Genomic DNA, 27,783 nt, shown 5'->3' on the forward strand with positions numbered 1-27,783 from the left:
CTAGGTCTGTTCTTTTTGAGATTTAGCTTTGATCGTAAATTTAACTAACATAGACGGCTGGCTATAGAAGGGGCATGAGAGATGCCTTCGAATTCGCGCTCGAAAGACGTTTTTAGAGGTATAATTTTCCGGCAAGATGGTTTATGTATTAGGGTTTCTTTAATTTAAAGGATTTTCACAGGATCTTTAAAGAATTAGAATCCTTAGGAATTTTTCCTACATTGGTTGTTTGATTCGTAGGATTGAATTTTGTAGGATTTTTTCCTAAGAATTCATTTGTACTACATTTTACAGGAATTTCAATATCCACTCCAACCTCTTGAAAAAAATCCTTTGTTTTTCCCGTAACACAATTAAACAAACTCAAATCCTATAGGGATCCAATGGACATGCCATTTCAATCCTACGTTTTTTCTATTTCTGTGTTTTTACAATCCTATGAATCAAATAGGCTCTTATTGGTTCATCAATTTATGATCAAAGTTTTATCTCGAAAAGTTTGGGCATGCTACGTCATGGAATGGAAAAAATACGTCGTATGGTCAGCCCGGTGACACGATTATGGTTTCTCGCTGCCGGTCGTTTTCATTTGGGTCATGGATCGGGTCTCTCTTGCGCAATCTTTGCCATGACTACGGTCACTGTTGGTGCCTTCTAGTATCATATTTGGGCTTTTTTAATGTTGATCTCCACCCTTTTCTTTTTTGAGATTTCCACCCTTTTTCTTTAGTGTGGCGTGAAAGGGTGCTTTCAACTAAATCCCATGTTAATGAGTTTGGATCAACTGTTTTTCCAAAATAAAAAAAAGGGAAAGTGAAAAAAAAAGGGGATTTTTCTAGTTGTGCTTCATCGCTATGCTTCATGTGAGAAAAACAAAACAATAAAAAACCAAGAAAACCTAGGAAAAACAAAAATCCAAAATCCCGGAAGAAAAAAAAACAAGGCCCATCCACCGGGTACCCCTCGATTAGTTGGTCCCTTGTATTTGCCTTTGTATGACAAAGGCTTTATGGGTCGTGCCTTGGTGAGAGATAATAAGCCGATGATTAATCGATACGCTATACTCCATGTACGCGCACACCCTGCCGATACGTGTATTATGCATAGGGGAAATTTAATTGGGGGGAGGGGGCTTGCCCCTGCTCGCCTCCATCCTATGTGTCTACCCCTGCGTATGACATTATGTCAAACCATGAGTAAATTTCAACCACCGTTGAAACATACTCTTCTTTCCATACAAACACGGTTTCACTGTCTCGAAAAATTAACAGTACAAAAATAAAGCACATTCACGTCGTAGAGCATTTCAACCACAGGAATAGAAGCATATTACCTTATCCACAAAACACAAAGTTTGGCGCATAGATGTTGCAAAATTCAAATGATTATCCTGCACGGGTTTCCTTGTTGCGAACAGGGAAATATTGAAGCAGAGGTGGATCACACGTGCTTCACTTTCTCCAGTGAAGGATGAAGGGTACAATGGATTACACTTGCTTCAATATTTTTTTAGTTAGGGGTGTGAGCAGAAGACGCGTCACCGATGCCGTTGCCCCACCATCAGACATCGTACCTCACAGCCGAGAAGTTTGTCGTGCTAAGATCAAGTTGGACCAACAATTCAAAAAAGAAGTTGTCATTATCGAAGCCCAACGTATATCGAAAAACCGTGAGCTGAAACACCCCCTTAATAAAAACATCCGACAGGGCGCAGAAAACACTAATGCGATTCCGAGGAAGCATGAACCGTCATAGAGCGAAACCATGGCAACCTCACCTTTGACGCAAAAATGGCCAGGGCAACATCATCATGATCTCCAAGGGTCGACCTTCCATCGATGTCGTTGGATATCCATAACACCACCATCGCAAAAGAGCATGAAGAAGATGTTCATTATATCCACACGAACACAAAACGACCACCCAATATTTGAAGGACCCAAGACGACGCAAACAATCCCTTCTAAATCCAACATCAAAAGCCGAAAGAACCACTGCTTCAGATGAAGATCTAGAGAAAACCCATTTGCCAGTCTTGTTTAAATGAGACATGGTTTGCAGCCCCAAGGTCAAGGGTGGCCTCGGGCTCACACGTCTTTTGAAGCCATGAGCTCGGCCATGAAAAAAACGAAGAGTATGGATCGCTTGCACCACCCCGGACGTCCCCTCGCGCCACTTTACGTTCTGCTGACGCCGATGATACGATCAAATTCAATTCAACTATTAAGGTGGTTGTCGACAACGGTGACAACGCTATTTTTTGGGTGAGATGGTGGGATTGAGAAAACCTTATCATTTCAATTAATCAATTAAAAATAGAAACTACTCCCTCTGTGTCATAATGTAAGATTTTTTTTTTTGACATTCTCAGTATACACCTGAAACTTTTCTAAAAAAAAGTATATACCTGAAACTGAAGCTGACCTCATATTTAGATCCATTTTTCAGTTGTGGGGTTATTCACATAATCACATTCAGAAGTAGTAGTACTATGTACTCTACCAAGTTGCCAAAAAAATCGATTCCTCCACTCCACAGCGCAGCAGCGGCAGCAACTCCTCCTCCACCTTTCCTCTTCCTCTCGCCACCACTTCCCCTACCCAATCCCTCCCCCTCCGCCGCGCCGTGGCGTGGCCCAGCCCAGCGTCGCCGCCGCCGCCGGCGACCCGTCTCAAGCATTGGGTTTCGACGGGTAAAGGCGCGAGCTTTTAGCGCTCCGGCGCCGTCCAGATCCGCCGCGCCATGGCGGAGGCGGAGGCGGCGGACGGCGGCAGCTGGCAGGAGATGATGCGGCGGATCCTTCCCCCCGGCGCCCCCGTCCCGGAGGAGGCGCCCAACCTCGACTACTCCATCGCGCTCGTCTACGACGGCCCGCCTGTGCCCTACGACCTCCCCAGGGTGGACCCGGTGGAGATCCCCGCCGAGATCCCCACGGCGGAGGCGGCGTCGACCCCCCAGGGCCTCGGGGTCGGCGGACGAGGGCTGCCCGTGGCGCCCGTGGTGGAGCCGATCCGGCTCCCGGTGTCCCGGATCGCCCGGTGCGCGGAGCCTGCGGCGGCCGCCAGGCAGGGCGGCGACGGCGACGGCGGGGGCGGAAGCTCGGGGTCGGTCAACTCGGTGCTGCAGAACGAGGAGTTCGACGACGAGGACGACGACTCCCGGTCGCGGTCGCACGGGTCGGCGCAGAGCTCGCCGGGGCCGGGGAGCCGGGACGGGAGGAGGGCGCCCGTGGTGACCTTCGGGTTCACGCCAGATAGCAAGTACGGCGAGAGCGGCGATGACATGTCGGAGCAGTATGTGGCGGTCACCAAGCAGGAGAAGAGGCGGCGTAGGAGGAGGATGGCGTGCAACCGGTGTGGGAAGAGGAAATGGGAGAGCAAGGAGGCTTGCATCGTCTGCGATGCGAGATACTGCGGCTACTGCGTGCTGAGGATGATGGGGTCGATGCCCGAAGGGCGCAAGTGCGTCAGCTGCATTGGGGGGCCGATCGACGAGTCGAAGAGGTCGAAGCTCGGGAAGAGCTCGAGGACACTCGCGCGCTTGCTCAGCCCGTTGGAAGTAAGGCAGATTTTGAAAGCCGAGAAGGAGTGCCAAGCGAACCAGCTTCGGCCCGAGCAACTTATCGTGAACGGCTGCCCGTTGAGGCCGGAGGAGCTGACCGACTTGCTTAGTTGCTCGCGGCCACCTCAGAAGCTCAAGCCTGGTAGATACTGGTACGACAAGGAGTCAGGCTTATGGGGAAAGGTAAATTGAGACCATCAGGAGCACAGCTTATGTATAAGTTGAGCTGAATTTTGTGCTAAATTGCTAATAATTTGCCTCCTTTTCCATATCATAGGATGGACAAAAGCCAGACAGGATTGTTAGCTCTAACCTCAATTTCAGCGGCAAGCTTCACGCCAAGGCCAGCAACGGCAACACCCAGGTTTATATAAATGGAAGGGAGATTACAAAGAGTGAGCTCAAAATTCTCAAGGTAAAAAAAAATACTTCCATTTCTAAAAATTACCCCAGCTAGCATCCATCTTCTCTCACCATTCGGCAGGTACTTATTTATTTATTCGTCTAGGTTGCTTATAGATATACTAGAGCTTTTTTGGGAAATCACGATCGAGGATTTAGCTGCGGCACAACTCTTATCTATGCTTTGAATAGCATTTATTTTCCGTTACAGCCGCGTTCACTTAAGCATCCTTTTTTCTTCAAGGCTAATGATGAGATCCACGCAATCATTACGGATACATCAGATTCCGACAAGAAAAGGGAACAACCAGTTTGTTCGTTAAATTTTCAGTCTGTCATGTGACACGATAAATGCCATATCCATTTTAAGACTTCCCGGTTCACGACAAATCAGGATTTTCCCCGTAAATGTAACGGTTTTGTCGCTCTGTAGAGCGCTCTATTAAATATTTATTCATGAATGGAAGTTCCCTGCTATAGCTAGAACCAGTAACCGGCACTAGCACCGTATGCTCTGTTTTAGTTCAGCGCCCTTGGATACGTGGCCATGATTTAAAAGAGTCCCTGCACCTGCAGAGGCAAGCAATGTGCCTTCGAAGGGCTCTTCCCTCTCATCATTTGGATCTAAGAACCCACTGCATTCAGAAGCGATAAATTAGTGTCTGAACTCTTATCTATGCTTCGCAATAGCATTTATTGCCCGTTACAGCTGTGTTTACTTAAACATCATTTCTTCAAGTCTAATAATGAGATCCATGCGATCATTACTAGGATATATCAAATTCCGACAAGAAAAAGGATCAACCAGTTTGTTTCGTCAAATCTTATAATGAGATCCATGTGACAGGACAACTGCCATATCCCTTTTTAAGACTTCCTAATTCACGGCAAATTAGGGTTTCCCCATAAATGCAATGGTTTTGTCGTTCTGTAGAGCGCTCTGTTAAATATTGATTCATGAATGGAAGCTCCCTGCTGTAGCTAGAACCAGGAACCGACACTAGCACTGTATGCTCTGTGTTAGCTCAGCACCCTTTTGCCCTAGCTATACTTTAGTCTTTGAACTCTTATCTATGCTTTACAATAGCATTTATTTTCCGTTATAGCTGCGTTTACTTAAGCTAATAATGAGGCATTAACGTAGACAACTAAGGAAGTCACAAGATCAGTCAACGAAGCAAGTGACGACAAATAGTAAATTGTTTTGTATGCACCAGTGTGATTTGATACCCTGAGACCATAGCTATTTTTTCACATAAAGTACAAACAATTTGATACCCTGAGACGCGAGCACATTAGTTTGAATGTCAATATATTATATTGGTTGGCTTGAAATACCATATATTTTGCCATTTGTTTCCTGAAATTGAAATTACATACTCTGTTGTTTTAACGGCAACCGCCCCCAAAGTCAAAGATCCAGGCAATCATTACTAGGATATAAGTACCAAATTCCGACAAGAAAAAGGAACAACCAATTTGTTTCATTAAATTGTCATGTGACATGATGACTGCCATATCCGTTTTAAGACCTCCCAGTTCACGACAAATTAGGACTTTTTTCTTTCATAAATGCGATGGTTTTGTCATTCTGTAGAGCATTCTATTAAATATTAATTGATGAATGGAAGTTCCCTGATGTAGCTAGGACCAGTAACCGCACTACACATTTTGCTCTGTTTTAGCTCAGCGATCTTGGATACACACCCATGATTTAAAGAGTCCCTGTACCTGTGGGAGGCAAGCGATGTGCCTTAGAAGAGCTCTTTCCTCACATCATTCGCTTCATGCTTGCAGGTTGCACATGTTCAGTGTCCACGTGATACGCATTTCTGGGTTTATGACGATGGTCGTTATGAGGAAGAAGGACAGAACAACATCAAAGGAAAAATATGGGAGTCAGTAAGTATCTTAGTTATAAAAGGAATTCCAGCCTGTTGTTATTTCCTTGAAAGCTTAAGCTAGGTCTGATTATTTCTAACAATCTTTTCCTTTTTCTTTTTATGACCAGGCCTTGACACGTTTTGCATGTGCGTTGTTCTCACTTCCGGTGCCTCCTGGGGACTCTAATGGAACCAAGGACGAAATTCCCTTTGTACCAAGAACTGTACCTGATTATTTGGATCAGAAAAGAATCCAAAAACTGTTGCTTCTTGGGCCACCTAGTGCTGGTACAAGCACTATATTTAAGCAGGTCTGATCTGATTTCACACTACTTATACCTAGAATTACTCCCGGTCTGGCACTGTAATTATGTGACGTAGCAGCCCTTCGAAAGCCAGTAGTGATTATCTGTATTATCTGATCCCTTGCACAAACCTGAAGAGATGGGCTACGATGTTCGTATAGCACAATAACAAGGATTATGTTTTTTTTACTGAGTTTTCATGAGTCATGGTTCATTTGGTGGAGTTGTGTTGTCTCTACAATGCGGTTGTGTAAAGACTTACAAGTTATAAATTATAACCTGTGCTAGTTCTTACATGTTTCATGCTGATATGTGTTATCCTTCTGTGTATCAGGCTAAGTACCTCTATGGATCAAGGTTCACCCAAGATGAACTTGATGCTATCAAATTAATGATCCAAAGCAATATGTTCAAGTATCTTGGAATTTTGCTAGAAGGTCGTGAGCGTTTCGAGGAAGAGGCTTTGTCTAGATTGGATCAAACAATCCCAGAGGATGAAGCAGCACAAAAAGGTAACCTTTTCAAGCCATTTACTCATGTTTGTTTCCTTAGGCACATATGCTCTGTACTTAACTGTTCTTCTATGCAGATGAAAATAAAGCTAATGGTGCAGATTCGTGTATATACTCGATAAATGCAAGGCTGAAGAAATTCTCTGATTGGCTTTTGGATATCATCGCAATGGGCGATCTAGATGCATTCTTCCCTGCCGCAACACGTGAATATGCTCCATTTGTCGATGAGATGTGGAAGGATCCTGCCATACAAGCAACATATAAAAGAAAGGATGAGTTACATTTCCTCCCTGATGTTGCTGAGTACTTCTTGAGCAGGGTATGGATTCAGAGCTTTAAAATTTATTATTTTCAGTTTCGCCTTTAATAATAAGATGAAATCATAGCATTTAACTGAGTTTCATTAGATTATCGTTGAGTTCACCCTTATGCTAATCTTATATATTCAGTGATACCGATTTGAAATATTCAGCAGTGTCTATTCTTCTGTTAGATCCATCTTCTAAGTATTTATAATCTCTGTCTCAGATTGCTTGATTTTGTATTTATGTTGGACCGCTACATATATATAAGATTTCCATTCTTTTTATGTTCTAGTTTTGCATCATGTGCTGTTTTCTGTTTTCAAGTTATTCACCAACTGATTTGTCCATACGTGGCATATTCTCGCAGGCTATTGAGGTATCAAGCAATGAGTATGAACCTTCAGAGAAAGATGTGATCTTTGCTGAAGGAGTAACCCAGGGGAATGGGTTGTCTTTCATTGAGTTCACCCTTGATGATCGCAGCCCCATGTCCGAACCTTACATCGACAACCCAGAGGCGCATTCCCAGCCTCTCACCAAGTAATTAATCTCTTAACCTCCTTCATGCCTCTCACTGTGCACACTCACGTCTAATATGTGTTACTCCTCAGATTCCAGCTGATCAGAGTCAGCGCCAAGGGCATGAATGATGGCTGCAAGTGGGTGGAAATGTTTGAGGATGTCCGCATGGTGATATTCTGCGTCGCGCTCAGTGACTATGACCTAGTGGGAACCCCTGTGAATGGCAACCTTCAGAACAAGATGATGCAAAGCAAAGAGTTATTTGAGGCTACGATCCGGTATGCGAAACTTTTTCCATGACTATACTAATCTGGTCTTCAGAATGAAAATTTTGAAAATGCGAGCCATCATCATTTGTCACTTGTGCTGGACCAGGCAACCGTGCTTCTGCGACACGCCGTTCGTGCTGGTGCTCAACAAGTACGACCTGTTCGAGGAGAAGATCAGCCGTGCCCCGCTGACGGCGTGCGAGTGGTTCAGCGACTTCTCCCCGGTGCGGACGCAGAGCAACAACCAGACTCTCGCCCAGCAGGCCTACTACTACGTGGCGATGAAGTTCAAGGAGGCCTACAACGACCACACGGGGCGGAAGCTGTTCGTGTGGCAGGCGCGCGGCCGCGACCGGCAGACGGTGGACGAGGCCTTCAAGTACATCCGGGAGGTGCTCAAGTGGGAGGAGGAGAAGGACGAGAACTACTACCAGGAGGAGTCCTTCTACAGCACCACCGAGATGAGCTCCTCCCCCTTCATCCGAGCCGAATGAGACCGTCGCCCCCTGCCCCTGCCGAAGACCGGTTCCTACTAATGATGCACCATTTTTTCCGCCAGTCGGTTCCGTACAAAAAAATCATTCATTGATTGTTGGTCTGTAAAAAGTTAATCTGCATGTTTTTTCTGATGGATGGGATGTTTTTCATGTCTGTGTCTTGGTTCTTGAGATAGAGATGAAGCATGATTGATCTGTTGGTGTGTATTTAGTGAGTGGTAGTAGTTTTCTTCTAGTCAGTGCACAGATTGACCTGTTGGCACCAAAATTGATTAATTTCGTTCTGGGACTGCTGCTGTTGGGAGTATGTATTCCTTTTGGGAAGCAGAGAAAACAAAGACTTTGCTCCGATGATAATAAACAATAAAAAAAGACTTTGCGGCATTTGTTTTCTTTTTGTTCAGGTGAGGAAAGCATTTGTCATCACACTTTTTTTTGTTGGCTTGGTTTTTGCCCTTGAATTGTTCACTCATTTTCCTTCCCTCGCGTCATCTAATTCCCAACATAGGGAGTAATATCTTTATGTGCTTTCTATATCCAGTTACAGTACATTACAACGGGAGAAAAAAAATCATAATATCTGACGGCCCGAGATACAGTATCACTCTCATTTCCAAAAAATCATGAACAATTTTTATAACTCATGAACATTTTTTAAACTTGTGAACATATCTGAAATCGTGAACATTTTTACAGATGTTTGAACATTTTCTAAAATCATGGACATTTTTTGAATTCATTAACATTTTATACTATTTGCAAACATTTTTTAAAACAACTGTGAACATTTTTAAAACATTTTTCTTCAATAGTTGAACATTTGTAGAATCGATGAACATTTTGTTGGAAATTGGTGGAACAATTTTTGAAATTCATGAACATTTTTTTTGATTTAACAAACATTTTTTGAAATGCATGATCATTTTTTCAATCAGCGAACATTTTATGAATCAATAAACTATTTTTGTAAGTCACGAACAGTTTCTGAATTTTTAGGATATTTTCCAATTCATGAACATTTTTTGAATGGCGATTTTTTGTTCAATTTCATTCACATATTTTAATACATGAACTTTTTTAAAAAATCATAAACATTTTTTGATTTCTCGAATATTTTTGTAAAAAATTGCGAACATTATTTGAATATGAGAGCATTTTTTTAAAATCATGAATATTTTCTGAATCAAGAAGCATTTTATTTAAAAATTCTCGTTTTTAAAATTTTCAGAACATTTTTGAAGTTCCAAATTATTTAAAGTAGAGAAAAGGAAGATGAAAAAAGAAAACAAAATTTAAAAGACAGGACTCGTGGACATGGGCCGGCCCAAATAGGCACGTTGTGTCTTCTCCCACCTTTCAAAGCGTGATATAGAAGATTCCTACTGCACGGGCCGGCCCAGGTGTGTATTCCCCTATGTGAAACGTATTTTTATCACTTATAAGTGACATCGTTGGGTAATATTTTGCAACTTTGGAGGCAATTTCAGTAACGTACCGTCAGAAGCAATAGCCGCTTTATTATTAGGTATAATAAATATAGAAAGATAGTATTTAGGATGAACTATCTTGCTAAACGGGCCTGCATATTAACAATGTTGTGTAGGTAAAGAGGAGGTTACCATATATTACTAATATATTAGAATTTTGATGAAAGGATCAAATATCAACGCTCATAATCCTGTTATAGCAATCTTGTGTTGTTGTTAGTTGTTTTGGATTTGCTCTTGTATCTTCAATCAATCAGAAATGCCATGTGCTTCGGCACCTTGCCCAATGATGAGGATCGCAACCCCGTGGAGCGAAGGTTTGAAACCATTGGATATATGACCATAACCGTGACCCCTTTCCTTTGGCCTGGTCACCGATTAACCTTCGTTGATGGTGGTCTAGAATCATCGCTGAACTTTTATTTATTAAAAAGGTCTGGGAACAACAGCCCCTTCTCCCACTCTTCCTCATCCCACCACACATTGCACTAACTGAAACACTTTGTAGTAGTGCATGTCAAAGTAGAGTTGTTTCGTTTGTCGCCTTGCTAAAAATTCACATCTTCACCTTAAAAAGATTTGGGCCTAATGACCATATTGGTATATCAAGTTTACACCCTTTATGAGATTTCTCACCAAGTTTAAAGAGATACAATACAGAGAGGAGAAAAGGAACAAACTCACATCTCGCCGTGCGTCTCTTCATGTGACTTCATCCGTCTGGCAACGTATTGATCAGCCCCGCGCCTGTCTCGATCCGCCCTTCTGTCATGCCTCATCTTACCTCCACCGTTTGGTCCTTGCATCCCTATTGCTCGGCCTTCATAATTTATTTGTATTATGAAGTGTTTTTGAAACTTGTATCTTTTTATAGCCTTGACTCCGGTTACCGTGGTTCCATGATATTGACTCTAGCTAAAAGACCAATGGCAAGATGGAACACTTCCTCTGACTGTTGGACATGATGAGTGAGAGGTGGCGACGATGTTGAATCAAGGAGACAACTATGAAGAATGCTTGAAAAAAAGACAAGTAGATAGGTAAAAAGAATGAGGATGATATTAAGCAAAATATAAAATATGATTAGTAATGAAATATCGGCTGAGCTGCTCCCATGTGAACATAGATACCGATCGTTATCGGGTTTGTTTGCACTGCATGCATAACAGAAACCCCATCTCAGAGGGGTATTTGGCGAAACAACACTCCCTATTTTTACATGATGCTATGAAACACCCCATAAGAGCCCTCGTTTAAATGCCACTTTTTTTCTTACGCCGACTAAAGCAACACTTTCTATATGATCTGCCATCGTGCTAAATACCACATTTCCATCATTTAGAAAGTGTAAGATACCGACGGTGAGTAGAGTATCACATTTTCCTTACCAAGTGGAAAAGATGTTGATATCTTCGCACACGATAAGTAGAAATTTCTCACCTCGGTAAAGCAATATAAGAGCGTTTATAGATCACTAGGAAGGGCAAAAAAGGAAAAAGAAAGGCAGAAAAAGAAACAGAGTCAACACTCTGTCCTCCAGTCTCAGCCCGTGTGCCTGCCTCTTCCCGACCGCATACCGCACCGCCGGCGTCCGCCGCCCCCGTCCCGCCGGCACCGCATTCCGTCCGCCCGCCCGCCCGCCGGCGTCTCCCCAGCCTCCATAGATCGCATCTGCCCCGACCTCCCTCCGCGCTCCGCCGTTCAAACCTACCCCTGGCTAGCTCCTCCCGGCGACCGACGACGGCGCTCCGGCACGGCTCCTCCGGGAGGAACGGCGAGCGCCCCTAAACCGACCCAGTTTCGGTCTGGTCTGCATTCCTGGGTGATTCTCCTCGTCCCTTCGCCATTAGGAGGAACCCTAGCTCACCATCGCGTAAGGGGATCTCGGACCGCCCAAGTACGAGCCGCCGCCACTCCTCGCCGCTGGAAGACTCGGGCCTGCTCCGGGAGGTCCTCCTCCGCCTCGCTCCACAGCCATCCTCCCTCGTCTGAAGTACAAGGTAGTTTGTGGATTTGGGATCTGACTTCTCCCGGTAGGATCAGTCAAACACTGAATGAACACTTATATGTAGAGGGCTTGCTCTTGTTCAGTTTAAAGCACATATTTTTCTGCTCGCAGAGGTCTTTGTTTGCTGTGGCTGCTGGCATGGTCGACGCTGGTTCCATCTCGTACATTGTTGTAGGATTCATATAGCTGTGCGATTCGCTAGCTTATCTATATACTTCCTCTGTTCACTTTTATAAGACCTTGAAGACATTTCAGACAATGTACAAAACAGCCCATTTTGAGTTGTCTGAAATGACTTACAAAAGTGAACGGAGAGAGTATTATTATTATATGCCCTAATATCTGTAGCAAGTGGTCAAATTTAGCAGTTTAGATAGTGATGTTGATGCTGCCTGTGAATTGGCAATGCTATTCAACTGCTGCTTGCCTACCTAGCGCCAGCGCCATTTCCATGTCCAGCATTTATCATGTAGTATATGATGATGAGCAAAGTGAAGCCTAGTATTGCTGCTGCACAAATAGATTGCCTGTCACTTTGCTACCTGAAATAGAGTCTCGGTTCCATTCGGACACTTTTTTGACTCTTTATTTATTAGCTGTCCGTGTGTAAGAAAAATAAACAAAGCTCGAAGTATGATATTTTGTTTCTGTTTCATGCTCTTTGTAGCTGACGGATTGGGCTGGTCTAGCTTACAGACAGTCTGTATACTAACTCAGCTCAGCTCTCCCTTCATTCTTGCCTCAAAAAAAGAAGAGAAGGGGCACAAGAGAAGGTGCTGTGGTAACTAGATGATGTATCCTGCTGAGGTTCCCCAAGGCCAAGGGTAAGCTTCCCCATCCATTTCCTCTCCCTCTTCCTTTTTTGCGCACTACACTACTTTGTGTATGTGTGTTTGATTCTGGCAACTGCCCTGATTTGCATATGTGTGTTTATTGATCAGATTTCTTTTTTGTGCCAGGGCCTGTCCCATTCCCAGCTCGCCGCGTGTGGACGGAAGGAGGCTGCGGCGTTTCGTGGTCAAAGGTGCCGGCTCCGTGTCCAAGGTGCTCGGTGACGACAACCTCCTAATCGAGATCCTCGTCCGTCTCCCTCCGAAGCCGTCCTCCCTGCCCCGCGCGTCTGCCGTATGCAAGCGCTGGGGCAGCATCCTCTCTGACCCCGTGTTCCACAAACGCTTCCGCAAGCACCACCGGAAGCCTCCTCTGCTCGGCTTCTTCCAAGGGTACGCTAACCGCTTTGCTCCCATCATGGACTCGCCCGACCGCATCCCTGCCGCTCGCTTCTCCCTGCCCAAGAGCAGCACGCCCTACAAAGAGCACGCAGAATACATGGGCTGCCGCCATGGCCTCGCTGTCGTAATCAACAAGCATGAGCGGAATACCGTCGTGTGGGACCCCCTCACTGGCCAACAGCGCAGCGTGGCTTTTCCACCGTGGGTGGATGATGCCTTTATGGGGTGTTTTTGTACCTGGCACGGCACGGTGTTATGCGCTGATGCCGAAGATGGGCATGTTCACGGAGATTGCTTCTCGAGCCCGTTTAAATTGGTTCTGGTCTATGGGGGTGGATACAATACGAAGGCATTTTGTTCTGTCTATGACTCGGTGTCTGGTGTTTGGGGAGATGTTTCCTCGACCGCGATAAGAAATGAAATTTCTGCGTCAAGACCCAGCATCCTAGTTGGGAATGCACTTTGCTGGTTGATTTCTGGAGGTGATATCCTTGTGTTTGATTTCGAAATTCAGAGCTTTGATGTGATCGAGAAGCCGGCAGAGTACCATGTTGACGACAGGTGTTTTCAGCTCTTACGGATGGAGGACGGTGGACTTGGCCTCGCTGTTTTGTCAGGACTGGTTGTCCAATTATGGGAGAGAAAATTTAACTGTGATGGTGTTGTTGGATGGGTGTTGCTGCAGAAAACTATTCCACTGGAGGGGATGCTTCCAAGGGGAATGAATTATGTACTTTTCGTGGGGTATGATGAGGACACAAATGTGATTGTTCTCACTACGATGATTGGCAACTTCATGGTCCAACTTGACTCCATGCAAATCAAACGTATTGGTAAAAGAAAAAACATGTGGCACAACACCTTTTATCCCTACACGAATTTCTATACTGCAGGTTATACCCCCTATCTACATTGTACAAGCAAAAAAGTCCAATTAGTTTGTTTCACTCGTATTCATTCCAGTTACTTTCGATACATGATTGCCGTAACATTGTTCCCTTGATTACGGATTGAACGATATATAAGAATACATTATGTTGTTTGTTTCTTTGTTGGTATGGTGATCTAATTTCTTATTATTACAGGGCTCCATTAAAGCTAGAACAGGAATACAAATATTGCTTTGGTGCCTGGCCATTGCTAAAGGCTAGATACAATTATGTGCTTGTAATGATCTTTTCATCAGAGGGTTTCTAAAAAATGGAAAGCTGCAGTAAGAGATAGTGAAAGCATCTAAAATAATTAAGCAATTGGAACATCTGGAGGCGGCTTAAAGCTTGTTATATATGTTTTCTTATTCACTATTTTTCCTTGCAAGATTAAAATTTACCTTGATCGATCTTGATAAAATCTTCAATTCATAATACCATGTGCTCTAGTTTTTGTCGAAGAGTAGCACTAGTTCATTAATTTCACGTAATACTATCTAATGCTTGTTTTGGAACTCTGGTTTCTCAATCCGTGCATATGTTGTTCTGACCTTATGGTCATAACTTGTACAAAGCTCACTCAACAATAATTCTGGATGATTTCTTTCTCTGCACATGTAAATTTTTTTACCTTTCTTCTTTGGACCTGGCGATAGATGTGGCTTCATTTACTATCCTTGATTCAACTTCTCTTTGAGTTTTCATATGGTTTGGGCTTCTTTTGCTTGTAGGCAGGGGAGTTGGGCGGAAAGGGGCGGCTAATGTGTTATCTTGGTCAAACAACTTAGGTAATTTTCCCTTTTCATATATCTTTTTTTTCGTGGTTACCCAATTTATAAGATGGTGCATAGTCTATGCTTACATTTTCAAGATGCACACACTTGGGTAGAGATACCAGACATTTTCCCTTTGTACTTGAGCCTCACATATAGCTTGGCACACAAAAGTAAATCTGGAATGAGCTGACAATCTTGGAAGTTCAATTTTGTTTTGCCTCGAGAAGATAGGCGGTGAGTGACCAATCTCGTAGTTTCTACTGCGATCGTATGTAGGTAGTTATATAGCAAGAATCTTGAAAACACGTCATCGTATTGGTGCCAGTACAAACTAAGTGTTCCCTTATTGTTGTTCTCAGTTTGTAGTATTAGCTTGTGTACTGGGATGATTCAGCTATGGATATTTTTTTTGTATAATCTGCACTACGGCTAAGTTAATGCTTTTTTTGGGGACCATGCAAAATTTGTTCCGCTGTGAGAGAGCATTATAAATTTGTTTCACTGTGATGACATTGATTGTTCTGCAGGTATTAAGAGTTAAATTCGGGTTGCTGAGACACCGCCATGGCTAGTTGGCGTAGGGAAGTTCTTCAATTTTGCTTAGATGCAGCCATGGCTAGTTGTTGTAGTGAAGTTCTTCTATTTTGTATGGTGTGGTCGACGCTTAAACTGTCCTGCTATGTAGTCTGTTGGATCATCTGATATCTACGCTGTGGCATGTGGTGTGGTCGATGCTGAGATGTCTCCTCTATGTAGTCTGTAGGTTGTTCTACTTTTAGGTACCGCGGGCTGTGAAGTGAACCTATCAGGTTTAATCATCTGAACTCTTATAAATATTAGTATCTACGATCAGCAGACATCAGTCAATTTGCGTGCCTGATTAGTGACTCGTGGAATTGGTTCGGCTAATGCTTTGCTCTGTGATGCGAGGTACTAGCAAGGTGGATGGACAATGAGCAGTAGGCTCTGGCATTTTACAGAGTTTCTTTGTGAAGTCCCTAACTCCGAGTCTTGCTAGTGATCTACTCCCTCCGTCCCAAAATATAAGAACGTTTTTAACACTAGCATAGTGTCAAAAACGTTCTTATATTCCGGGACAGAGGGAGTAATTGTGATAATGCTGCTCACATCACCACTTGCAGCAGAGGCAGACAATGCCTGTATATGCTCTGTTTTACTGCCTAGCTAGAGCCCCAGTTGTATATGCCCAGTTGCTAGTGGTCTAACTGATGTTTCCCTAGTTGGGTGAGACTGACTTGGCCCTTTCTTGGAGACAAATCAGAAAAATGTTGTCAGTTTTTGTTTGAACTTCAAAGAGTTTTGTGGCTTGGCTCTTAATCAAAAGAGTGTTGTGAGTTTTTGTTTGGCTGGAGAAAAAATTACTGTTTTTTTTTGTTAAATGCTAGTCCTATTTTGGATCTGCCATGGAGATTTTTATTGTCCTGAATTACACTAAAGATGTTTTTCAGATCTTGGCCTTGCCGTTCGCGGCACTCGCCCATCAAAGTCAGTTATCCAGGAAAAAACAAACCGGTGACTGCAAGAGTGCCAACTGGGGACTGCCATGGCGACATTTTGCTTCCGACCGTACCTTGCTGGTAGACGAATTGGAAGAAGCATAATAACATACTTGTCATGTCAGATATATAAAGGAACAAAAAGTGGTTCTGAAAGTCAAGTTATTTGGTCAATCAATGTTCAAAATAGGATTTATAAATCGACAAAATCGAAAGAAACATGGGGAGGTGGTGGGTAATTTTGAGAAATATAATTTGTGTAAAAACAACTCCTTGAACTATTACAAGAAAGTGTAGTAAAATAAAAAAGTAGAAAACTTCAAAAAATAAGGATATTCATGATTTTTTTCTTTCAAAGTCAGGCATCACAAAATAAAAAATGGAAAGAAAATATTTATGCTTTACCAAACACTAGTTGAGTGCCCGTGCGTTGCCACGGACCATCAAAGGGAGGAGGGGATCGAAGGAGGTCGAACCATCACGACGTTCGATCCTCCTTTAATAGTAGAGATTTTTGCGTCGGTGTGGTGCGCGAGGTTTTCGGTAGATTTTTTTTAGTGCGTGCTATCGTACGAGGGGAGGAAAGGGCCGATGTGTATCTCGTACGTGGGTTGAGCTGGCGATTTTTGGGCTGCTGCGGGCGTGTGGCCCTCGTGCGATGCTTTTCGTTCGAAGGGAGGAGGGGATCAAAGGAGGTCGAACCATCACGATGTTCGATCCTCCTTTAATAGTAGAGATTTTTGCGTCGGTGTGGTGCGCGAGGTTTTCGGCAGATTTTTTTTAGTGCGTGCTATCGTACGAGGGGAGGAAAGGGCCGATGTGTATCTCGTACGTGGGCTGAGCTGGCGATTTTTGGGCTGCTGCGGGCGTGTGGCCCTCGTGCGATGCTTTTCGTTCGAAGGGAGGAGGGGATCGAAGGAGGTCGAACCATCACGACGTTCGATCCTCCTTTAATAGTAGAGATTTTTGCGTCGGTGTGGTGCGCGAGGTTTTCGGCAGATTTTTTTTAGTGCGTGCTATCGTACGAGGGGAGGAAAGGGCCGATGTGTATCTCGTACGTGGGCTGAGCTGGCGATTTTTGGGCTGCTGCGGGCGTGTGGCCCTCGTGTGATGCTTTTCGTTCGAAGGGAGGAGGGGATCGAAGGAGGTCGAACCATCACGACGTTCGATCCTCCTTTAATAGTAGAGATTTTTGCGTCGGTGTGGTGCGCGAGGTTTTCGGCAGATTTTTTTTAGTGCGTGCTATCGTACGAGGGGAGGAAAGGGCCGATGTGTATCTCGTACGTGGGCTGAGCTGGCGATTTTTGGGCTGCTGCGGGCGTGTGGCCCTCGTGCGATGCTTTTCGTTCGAAGGGAGGAGGGGATCGAAGGAGGTCGAACCATCACGACGTTCGATCCTCCTTTAATAGTAGAGATTTTTGCGTCGGTGTGGTGCGCGAGGTTTTCGGCAGATTTTTTTAGTGCGTGCTATCGTACGAGGGGAGGAAAGGGCCGATGTGTATCTCGTACGTGGGCTGAGCTGGCGATTTTTGGGCTGCTGCGGGCGTGTGGCCCTCGTGCGATGCTTTTCGTTCGAAGGGAGGAGGGGATCGAAGGAGGTCGAACCATCACGACGTTCGATCCTCCTTTAATAGTAGAGATTTTTGCATCGGTGTGGTGCGCGAGGTTTTTGGCAGATTTTTTTAGTGCGTGCTATCGTACGAGGGGAGGAAAGGGCCGATGTGTATCTCGTACGTGGGCTGAGCTGGCGATTTTTGGGCTGCTGCGGGCGTGTGGCCCTCGTGCGATGCTTTTCGTTCGAAGGGAGGAGGGGATCGAAGGAGGTCGAACCATCACGACGTTCGATCCTCCTTTAATAGTAGAGATTTTTGCGCCGGTGTGGTGCGCGAGGTTTTCGGCAGATTTTTTTAGTGCGTGCTATCGTACGAGGGGAGGAAAGGGCCGATGTGTATCTCGTACGTGGGCTGAGCTGGCGATTTTTGGGCTGCTGCGGGCGTGTGGCCCTCGTGCGATGCTTTTCGTTCGAAGGGAGGAGGGGATCGAAGGAGGTCGAACCATCACGACGTTCGATCCTCCTTTAATAGTAGAGATTTTTGCGTCGGGGTGGTGCGCGAGGTTTTCGGCAGATTTTTTTTAGTGCGTGCTATCGTACGAGGGGAGGAAAGGGCCGATGTGTATCTCGTACGTGGGCTGAGCTGGCGATTTTTGGGCTGCTGCGGGCGTGTGGCCCTCGTGCGATGCTTTTCGTTCGAAGGGAGGAGGGGATCGAAGGAGGTCGAACCATCACGACGTTCGATCCTCCTTGAATAGTAGAGATTTTTGCGTCGGTGTGGTGCGCGAGGTTTTCGGCAGATTTTTTTAGTGCGTGCTATCGTACGAGGGGAGGAAAGGGCCGATGTGTATCTCGTACGTGGGCTGAGCTGGCGATTTTTGGGCTGCTGCGGGCGTGTGGCCCTCGTGCGATGCTTTTCGTTCGAAGGGAGGAGGGGATCGAAGGAGGTCGAACCATCACGATGTTCGATCCTCCTTTAATAGTAGAGATTTTTGCGTCGGTGTGGTGCGCGAGGTTTTCGGCAGATTTTTTTAGTGCGTGCTATCGTACGAGGGGAGGAAAGGGCCGATGTGTATCTCGTACGTGGGCTGAGCTGGCGATTTTTGGGTTGCTGCGGGCGTGTGGCCCTCGTGCGATGCTTTTCGTTCGAAGGGAGGAGGGGATCGAAGGAGGTCGAACCATCACGACGTTCGATCCTCCTTTAATAGTAGAGATTTTTGCGTCGGTGTGGTGCGCGAGGTTTTCGGCAGATTTTTTTAGTGCGTGCTATCGTACGAGGGGAGGAAAGGGCGATGTATCTCGTACGTGGGCTGAGCTGGCGATTTTTGGGCTGCTGCGGGCGTGTGTGTTGGAAATATGCCCTAGAGGCAATAATAAATTAGTTATTATTATATTTCCTTGTTCATGATAATCGTTTATTATCCATGCTAGAATTGTATTGATAGGAAACTCAGATACATGTGTGGATACATAGACAACACCATGTCCCTAGTAAGCCTCTAGTTGACTAGCTCGTTGATCAATAGATGGTTACGGTTTCCTGACCATGGACATTGGATGTCGTTGATAACGGGATCACATCATTAGGAGAATGATGTGATGGACAAGACCCAATCCTAAGCATAGCACTAGATCGTGTAGTTCGTATGCTAAAGCTTTTCTAATGTCAAGTATCATTTCCTTAGACCATGAGATTGTGCAACTCCCGATACCGTAGGAGTGCTTTGGGTGTGCCAAACGTCACAACGTAACTGGGTAGCTATAAAGGTACACTACAGGTATCTCCGAAAGTGTCTGTTGGGTTGGCACGAATCGAGACTGGGATTTGTCACTCCGTGTAAACGGAGAGGTATCTCTGGGCCCACTCGGTAGGACTTCATCATAATGTGCACAATGTGATCAAGGAGTTGATCACGGGATGATGTGTTACGAAACGAGTAAAGAGACTTGCCGGTAACGAGATTGAACAAGGTATCGGGATACCGACGATCGAATCTCGGGCAAGTATCGTACCGCTAGACAAAGGGAATTGTATACGGGATTGATTAAGTCCTTGACATCGTGGTTCATCCGATGAGATCATTGTGGAACATGTGGGAGCCAACATGGGTATCCAGATCATGTCTGCATGTTGGTTATTGACCGGAGAGTCATCTCGGTCATGTCTGCATGTCTCCCGAACCCGTAGGGTCTACACACTTAAGGTTCGGTGACACTAGGGTTATAGAGATATTAGTATGCGGTAACCTGAAAGTTGTTCGGAGTCCCGGATGATATCCCGGACGTCACGAGGAGTTCCGGAATGGTCCGGAGGTAAAGAATTATATATAGGAAGTGCTATTTCGGCCATCGGGACAAGTTTCGGGGTCACCGGTATTGTACCGGGACCAACGGAAGGGTCCCGGGGGTCCACCGGGTGGGGCCACCTGCCCCGGGGGGCCACATGGGCTGTAGGGGGTGCGCCTTGGCCTATATGGGCCAAGGGCACCAGCCCCAAGAGGCCCATGCGCCAAGAGATGAGAGAAGGAAGAGTCCTAAAGGGGGAAGGCACCTCCGAGGTGCCTTGGGGAGGAGGGACTCCTCCCTGGCCGCACCCTTCCTTGGAGGAAGGGCCAAGGCTGCGCCTCCCCCCTCTCCCTTGGCCCTATATATAGTGGGGGAAAGGGAGGGCAGCAACACCTGAGCCCTGGCGCCTCCCTCTCCCTCCCATGACACATCTCCCTCCTCCCGCAGCGCTTGGCGAAGCCCTGTTGGAATCCCGCTACTTCCACCACCACGCCGTCGTGCTGCTGGATCTCCATCAACCTCTCCATCCCCCTTGCTGGATCAAGAAGGAGGAGACGTCGCTGCTCCGTACGTGTGTTGAACGCGGAGGTGCCGTCCGTTCGGCGCTAGGATCATCGGTGATTTGGATCACGACGAGTACGACTCCATCAACCCCGTTCTCTTGAACGCTTCCGCGCGCGATCTACAAGGGTATGTAGATCCACTCCTCCCTCGCTGCTAGATGACTCCATAGATAGATCTTGGTGACACGTAGGAAAATTTTGAATTTCTGCTACGTTCCCCAACAGTGGCATCATGAGCTAGGTCTATGCGTAGTTTCTATGCACGAGTAGAACACAAAGTAGTTGTGGGCGTTGATTTTGTTCAATATGCTTGCCGTTACTAGTCTTATCTTGATTCGGCGGCATCGTGGGATGAAGCGGCCCGGACCAACCTTACACGTACGCTTACGTGAGACCGGTTCCACCGACTGACATGCACTAGTTGCATTAGGTGGCTGGCGGGTGTCTGTCTCTCCCACTTTAGTCGGATCGGATTCGATGAAAAGGGTCCTTATGAAGGGTAAATAGCAATTGGCATATCACGTTGTGGTTTTTGCGTAGGTAAGAAACGTTCTTGCTAGAAACCCATAGCAGCCACGTAAAACATGCAAACAACAATTAGAGGACGTCTAACTTGTTTTTGCAGGGTATGCTATGTGATGTGATATGGCCAAAGGATGTGATGAATGATATATGTGATGTATGAGATGATCATGTTCTTGTAATAGGAATCACGACTTGCATGTCGATGAGTATGACAACCGGCAGGAGCCATAGGAGTTGTCTTTATTTATTTATGACCTGCGTGTCAACTTAAACGTCATGTAATTACTTTACTTTATTGCTAACCGTTAGCTGTAGAAGTAGAAGTAATAGTTGGCGAGACAACTTCATGAAGACACGATGATGGAGATCATGGTGTCATGCCGGTGACGATGATGATCATGGAGCCCCGAAGATGGAGATCAAAAGGAGCAATATGATATTGGCCATATCATGTCACTATTTGATTGCATGTGATGTTTATCATGTTTTTGCATCTTGTTTACTTAAGACGACGGTAGTAAATAAGATGATCCCTCATAATAATTTCAAGAAAGTGTTCCCCCTAACTGTGCACCGTTGCGACAGTTCGTTGTTTCGAAGCACCACGTGATGATCGGGTGTGATAGATCCTAACGTTCACATACAACGGGTGTAAGACAGATTTACACACGCGAAACACTTAGGTTGACTTGACGAGCCTAGCATGTGTACAGACATGGCCTCGGAACACAGAAGACCAAAAGGTCGAGCATGAGTCGTATGGTAGATACGATCAACATGAAGATGTTCACCGATGTTGACTAGTCCGTCTCACGTGATGATCGGACACGGCCTAGTTGACTCGGATCATGTAATCACTTAGATGACTAGAGGGATGTCTATCTGAGTGGGAGTTCATAAGATGAACTTAATTATCCTGAACATAGTCAAAAGGGATTTTGCAAATTATGTCGTAGCTCGCGCTTTAGTTCTACTATTTAGATATGTTCCTAGAGAAAAATTAGTTAAAAGTTGATAGTAGCAATTATGCGGACTAGGTCCGTAAACTGAGGATTGTCCTCATTGCTTCTTAGAAGGCTTATGTCCTTAATGCACCGCTCAGTGTGCTGAACCTCGAACGTTGTCTGTGGATGTTGCGAACATCTGACATACACGTTTTGATAACTACGTGATAGTTCAGTTAAACGGTTTAGAGTTGAGGCACCGAAGACGGTTTTGAAACGTCACGAAACATATGAGATGTTTCAAGGGCTGAAATTGGAATTTCAGGCTCGTGCCCACGTCAAGAGGTATAAGACCTCCGACGATTTTCTTAGCCTGCAAACTAAGGGAGAAAAGCTCAATTGTTGAGCTTGTGCTCAGATTGTCTGAGTACAACAATCATTTGAATCGAGTGGGAGTTGATCTTCCAGATAAGATAGTGATGTTTCTCCAAAGTCATTACCACCAAGCTGCTAGAGCTTCGTGATGAACTATAATATATCAGGGACATATATGATGATCCTTGAGATATTCGCGATGTTTGACACCAAAGTAGAAATCAAGAAGGAGCATCAATTGTTGATGGTTGGTGAAACCACTAGTTTCAAGAAGGGCAAGGGCAAGAAGGGATACTTCATGAAACGGCAATTCAGCTGCTGCTCTAGTGAAGAAACCCAAAGTTGAACCCAAACCCGAGACTAAGTGCTTCTATAATAAAGGGAACAACCACTGGAGCAGAATTACCCTAGATACTTGGTAGATGAGAAGGCTGGCAAGGTCGATAGAAGTATATTGGATATACATTGTGTTGATGTGTACTTTACTAGTACTCCTAGTAGCACCAGGGTATTAGATACCAGTTCGGTTGCTAAGTGTTAGTAACTCGAAATAAAAGCTACGGAATAAACGGAGACTAGCTAAAAGGTGAGATGACGATATGCGTTGGAAGTGTTTCCAATGTTGATATGATCAAGCATCGCACGCTCCCTCTACCATCGAGATTGGTGTTAAACCTAAATAATTGTTATTTGGTGTTTGCGTTGAGCATAGACATGATTGGATTATGTCTATCGCAATACGGTTATTCATTTAAAGAGAATAATGGTTACTCTGTTTATTTGAATAATACCTTCAATGGTCTTACACCTGAAATGAATGGTTTATTGAATCTCGATCGTAGTGATACACATGTTCATGCCAAAAGATAGTAATGATAGTACCACCTACTTGTGGCACTGCCACGTAAGTCATATAGGTATAAAACGCATGAAGAAGCTCCATGTTGATGGATCTTTGGGCTCACTCGTTTTTGAAAAGTTTGAGGCATGCGAACCATGTCTATTGGTGTATATGCATGAAGAAACTCCATACAAATGGACCGTTTGGACTCACTTGATTTTGAATCACTTGAGACATGCAAATCATACCACATGGGCAAGATGACTGAAAGCCTCGTTTTCAGTAAAATGGAACTAGAAAGCAACTTGTTGGAAGTAATACATTTTGATGTGTGCAGTCCAATGAGTGCTGAGGCGTGTAGTGGATATCGTTATGTTCTTACTTCACAGGTGATTTGAGTAGATGTTGAGTACATTTACTTGATGAATCACGAGTCTGAATTATTGAAAGGTTCAAGTAATTTCAGGGTGAAGTTGAAAGATCGTCGTGACAAGAGGATAAAATATCTATGATATGATCATAGAGATGAATATATGAATTACGAGTTTGGCACAGAATTAAGACATTGTGGAAATTGTTTCACAACTAATACAACCTGGAACACCATAGTGTGATGGTGTGTCCGAACATCATAACTGCACCCTATTGGATATGATGCATACCATGATGTCTCTTATCGAATTACCATGATAGTTTATGGGTTAGGCATTAAAGACAACCACATTCACTTTAAATAGGGCACCATGTAATTCCGATGAGATGACACCGTATGAACTATGGTTTAGAGAAACCTAAGTTGTCATTTCTTAAAAGTTTGGGGCTGCGACGCTTATGTGAAAAAGTTTCAGGCTGATAAGCTCAAACCCAAAGCGGATAAATGCATCTTCATAGGACACCCAAAACAGTTGGGTATACCTCCTGTCTCAGATCCGAAAGCAATAAGGGATTGTTTCTGGAATCAGGTCCTTTCTCGAGGAAAAGTTTCTCTCGAAAGAATTGAGTGGGAGGATGGTGGAGACTTGATGAGGTTATTGAACCGTCTCTTCAACTAGTGTGTGGCAGGGCACAGGAAGTTGTTCCTGTGGCACCTACACCAATTGAAGTGGAAGCTTATGATAGTGATCATGAAACTTCAGATCAAGTCACTAACAAACCTCGTGGGATGACAAGGATGTGTACTACTTCAGAGTGGTGCGTAATCCTGTCTTGGAAGTCATGTTGCTAGACAATAATGAACCTACGAGCTATGGAGAAGCGATGGTGGGCCCGGATTCCGATAAATGGCTCGAGGCCATAAAATCCGAGATAGGATCCATGTATGAAAACAAAGTGTAGACTTTGGAAGAACTACTCGATGGTCGTAAGGCTGTTGAGTGCAGATGGATTTTAAAAGGAAGACAGACAATGATGGTAAATGTCACCATTAAGAAAGCTCGACTTGTCGTTAAGATGTTTTCCGACAAGTTCAAGGAGTTGACTACGGTGAGACTTTCTCACTCGTAGCGATGCTAAGAGTCTGTTGGAATTATATTAGCAACTACTGCATTATTTATGAAATCTTGCAGATAGGATGTCAAAGCATTGTTTCCTCGACATTTTCTTGAGGAAAGGTTGTATGTGATACAACCAGAAGGTTTTGTCAATCCTGAAAGATGCTAATAAGTATGCAAAGCTCCAGCAATCCTTCTAAGGACTGGAGTAAGCATCTCGGAGTTGGAAGGTATGCTTTGATGAGATGATCAAAGTTTTTGGGTTTATACAAAGTTTATGAGAAACTTGTATTTCCAAAGAAGTGAGTGGGAGCACTATAGAAGTGAGTGGGATAATGGGAGAAACCAGTTGATTCATTAGTACTCGTTGTATGCTATGCTATTCTATTGATCAAGGATGTGCATATGTATGTTGGATGTTTAATTTGCAACTTCCCTGATGTGCATATGTGTGTCCATTGATTACATTTCTATTCATACCAGGGTCGATCCCATTCCCAGCTCGCCGCGTGTGGACCGGAAGAGGCGGTGCCGTTCTGTGCCGCTGGCCGGCCCGGTGTCCAAGGTGCTTGGCGACGACAACCTCCTCACCGAGATCCTTGTCCGCCTCCCTCCGAAGCCGTCCTCGCTCCCCCATGCGTCTGTCGTATGCAGGCGCTGGGGCAACATCCTCTCCGACCCCCAGTTCCTCAAACGCTTCAGCAAGCACCACAGGAAACCTCCTCTGCCCGGCTTCTTAAGAGGGTATGCTAAAAACTTCATTCCTGCCATGGACTCACCTGACCGCATCCCTGCTGCCCGCTTCTCCCTGCCCAAGAGCAGCATACCCTACCACACCGATGAAGCATACATGGGCTGCCGCCATGGCCTCTCTCTCTTAATCAACATGCATAAGCGCGAGACCGTCGTGTGGGATCCCCTCACCGGTGAAGAGCGCATCGTGGCTTTTCCACCAGGGTTCAACAGTACCTTAATGTGGAGTTACAGTGGCTGGCATGGCACTGTATTGTGCGTCAATGCTGAAGATGGGCATGTCCACGGAGATTGCTTCTCGAGCCCGTTTAAATTGGTTTTGGTCTGCGCTGAGTACAATACACCGGCAGTTTGTTCTGTCTACGACTCGGCGTCTGATGTTTGGGGAGATATTTTCTCAACGATGACAATAACAGCTGGAATGTCTAGGTTAAGAAGGCCCAGCACCCTTGTCGGGAATGCACTTTGCTTGTTGATTTCTGGAGGTGATGTCCTTGTGTTTGATTTCGAAATGCAAAGTCTTAGCCTGATCGAAAAGCCGGTAGAAAACCATGGTACTGACGACTGGTATTTTCAGCTCTTACGGATGGAGAATGATGGACTAGGTCTTGCTATTTTGTTGGACCTGACTATCAAATTATGGGCGAGGAAATCTAACTGCGATGGTGTTTTCGAATGGGTGCTGCTGCAGAAAACCATTCCACTCGAGGGTATGGTTCCAAGGAGAATGGATTCTGCACTTTTCGTCGGGTATGATGAGGATGCAAATGTGATTGTTCTCACTACTATAACCGGCAACTTCACACTCCAAGTTGACTCGATGCAGATCAAACATATTGTTAAAAGAAACAACATATGTCTTGACACCTTTTATCCCTACAGGAATTTCTATACTGCAGGTAATATGCCCTATCTACATTGCACAAGCAAAAAAGTCAATTTAGTTTGTTTCGCTCGTATTCGTTCCAGTTACTTTTGGTACGTTATTGCGGTAACATTGTTCCTATTATTAGGATTGAGCTAGATACATAAAAATATGTTGTCTTATTTGTTCCTCTGTTGATCTGATCATCTTATGGTTATCTAATTTCTTGTTATTATAGAGCTCCATTAAAGCTAGAACAGGAATATAAATATTGCTCTGATGCCTGGCCATTGCGAAAGGCTAAATACAATTATGTGCTTGTAATGATCTTTTCATCAGAGGTGTTTTAAAATTGGAAAGTGGCAATTGCTGCAGTGGTGAAACCATCTGAAGTAATTAAGAAATTGGAATATCTAGAGGCGGCTTAAAGCTTGTTATGTTTTCTTATTCACTATTTTTTTCCTTGCAAGTTTAAAATTTAACTTGATTGATCTTCATAGAAATCGTCAATTCATAATACCATGTGGTCTAATTTTTATCGAAGAGTAGTACTAGTTCATTATTTTCACGTAGTACTATGTAATACTTGTTATGGAACTCTGGTTTTCCAAGCCGTGCCATTTTCCATTTGTACCCTGAGCCTCACATATGGCTTGGCACACAAAAGTAAATCTGGAATGAGCTAACAATCTTAAAAGTTCAGTTCTTTTTTTGCCTCAGATGATAGGCGGTGAGTCACCGATCTCGTAATTTCTACTGCGATCATACGCAGTTATATGGCAAGAATCTTGAAAACATGTCAGCATATAGGTGGCAGTACAAACTAAATGTTCCCTTATTGTTGTTCTCCGTTTGTAGTATTAGCTTGTATACTGGGGTGATTCAGCTTTGGATATTTTTCGTATAATCTGCACTACGGCAAAGTTAATACTTATTTTCGGGGATCATACAAAATTTGTTTTGCTGTGAGAGAGCATTACAAATTTGTTTGACCGGGATGACATTCATTGTTCTGCAGGTACTAAGATATGTACAGTGTAACCTTCATTGTAGGCAGGAGAGCTGAGACGCAGCCATGACTAGTTGGTCTAGGGAGGTTCTTCTGTTTTGCTGAGACGCTGGCATGGGTAGTTAGTGCAGTGAAGTTCTTCTATTTTGCCGAGACGCAGACATGGCTACTCGATGCTCAAATTGTCCTGCTATGTAGTCTGTGGGTTCTTCTATTATGTATGGCCTGTGATGTGGTTGATGCTGAGATTGCTCCTCTATGCAGAATGTAGGCTGTAATACTTTTATGCACCTGTCCCGTGAAGTGGAACTTGTTGGATTTAGCCGTGTGAACTCTTGTATATTATCTAATATCAGCAGACGTTTGTCGACT

General features: G+C 44.6%; 3 protein-coding genes across 4 annotated transcripts; all 3 read left to right on the forward strand.

Moving 5' to 3' along the window:
- Positions 1-2,505: 2,505 nt before the first annotated feature.
- Positions 2,506-8,643, forward strand: LOC125517445 (extra-large guanine nucleotide-binding protein 3). Its single transcript, XM_048682648.2, has 9 exons — positions 2,506-3,744; positions 3,839-3,976; positions 5,761-5,865; positions 5,975-6,157; positions 6,486-6,663; positions 6,741-6,985; positions 7,339-7,511; positions 7,583-7,771; positions 7,869-8,643. The coding sequence occupies exons 1-9, from the start codon at positions 2,743-2,745 to the stop codon at positions 8,254-8,256; spliced, it is 2,601 nt and encodes an 866-aa protein (XP_048538605.2). The 5' UTR covers positions 2,506-2,742; the 3' UTR covers positions 8,257-8,643.
- Positions 8,644-11,260: 2,617 nt separating this feature from the next.
- LOC125514653 (putative F-box protein At3g25460) lies at positions 11,261-15,558 on the forward strand. 2 transcript variants are annotated; one of them, XM_048679991.2, is made up of 5 exons: positions 11,263-11,746; positions 12,422-12,578; positions 12,714-13,879; positions 14,647-14,703; positions 15,219-15,558. In XM_048679991.2, exons 2-5 carry the CDS (start codon positions 12,544-12,546, stop codon positions 15,230-15,232), a joined length of 1,272 nt encoding a protein of 423 aa, XP_048535948.1. In that variant the 5' UTR covers positions 11,263-11,746; positions 12,422-12,543; the 3' UTR covers positions 15,233-15,558. The 2 variants fall into 2 exon arrangements, with proteins under 2 accessions (XP_048535947.1, XP_048535948.1); XM_048679990.2 differs by having other exon boundaries at positions 11,261-11,746; positions 14,647-15,558.
- A 9,665-nt stretch (positions 15,559-25,223) lies between these two features.
- LOC147963078 (putative F-box/kelch-repeat protein At3g17540) lies at positions 25,224-27,783 on the forward strand. The gene is made up of 2 exons (XM_087529463.1): positions 25,224-26,436; positions 27,456-27,783. Exons 1-2 carry the CDS (start codon positions 25,224-25,226, stop codon positions 27,479-27,481), a joined length of 1,239 nt encoding a protein of 412 aa, XP_087385589.1. The 3' UTR covers positions 27,482-27,783.

This window comes from Triticum urartu, chromosome 6A, assembly GCF_056163025.1.
Source record: "Triticum urartu cultivar PI428250 chromosome 6A, HENAU_Tu73, whole genome shotgun sequence".
Classification (NCBI taxonomy): domain Eukaryota; kingdom Viridiplantae; phylum Streptophyta; class Magnoliopsida; order Poales; family Poaceae; genus Triticum; species Triticum urartu.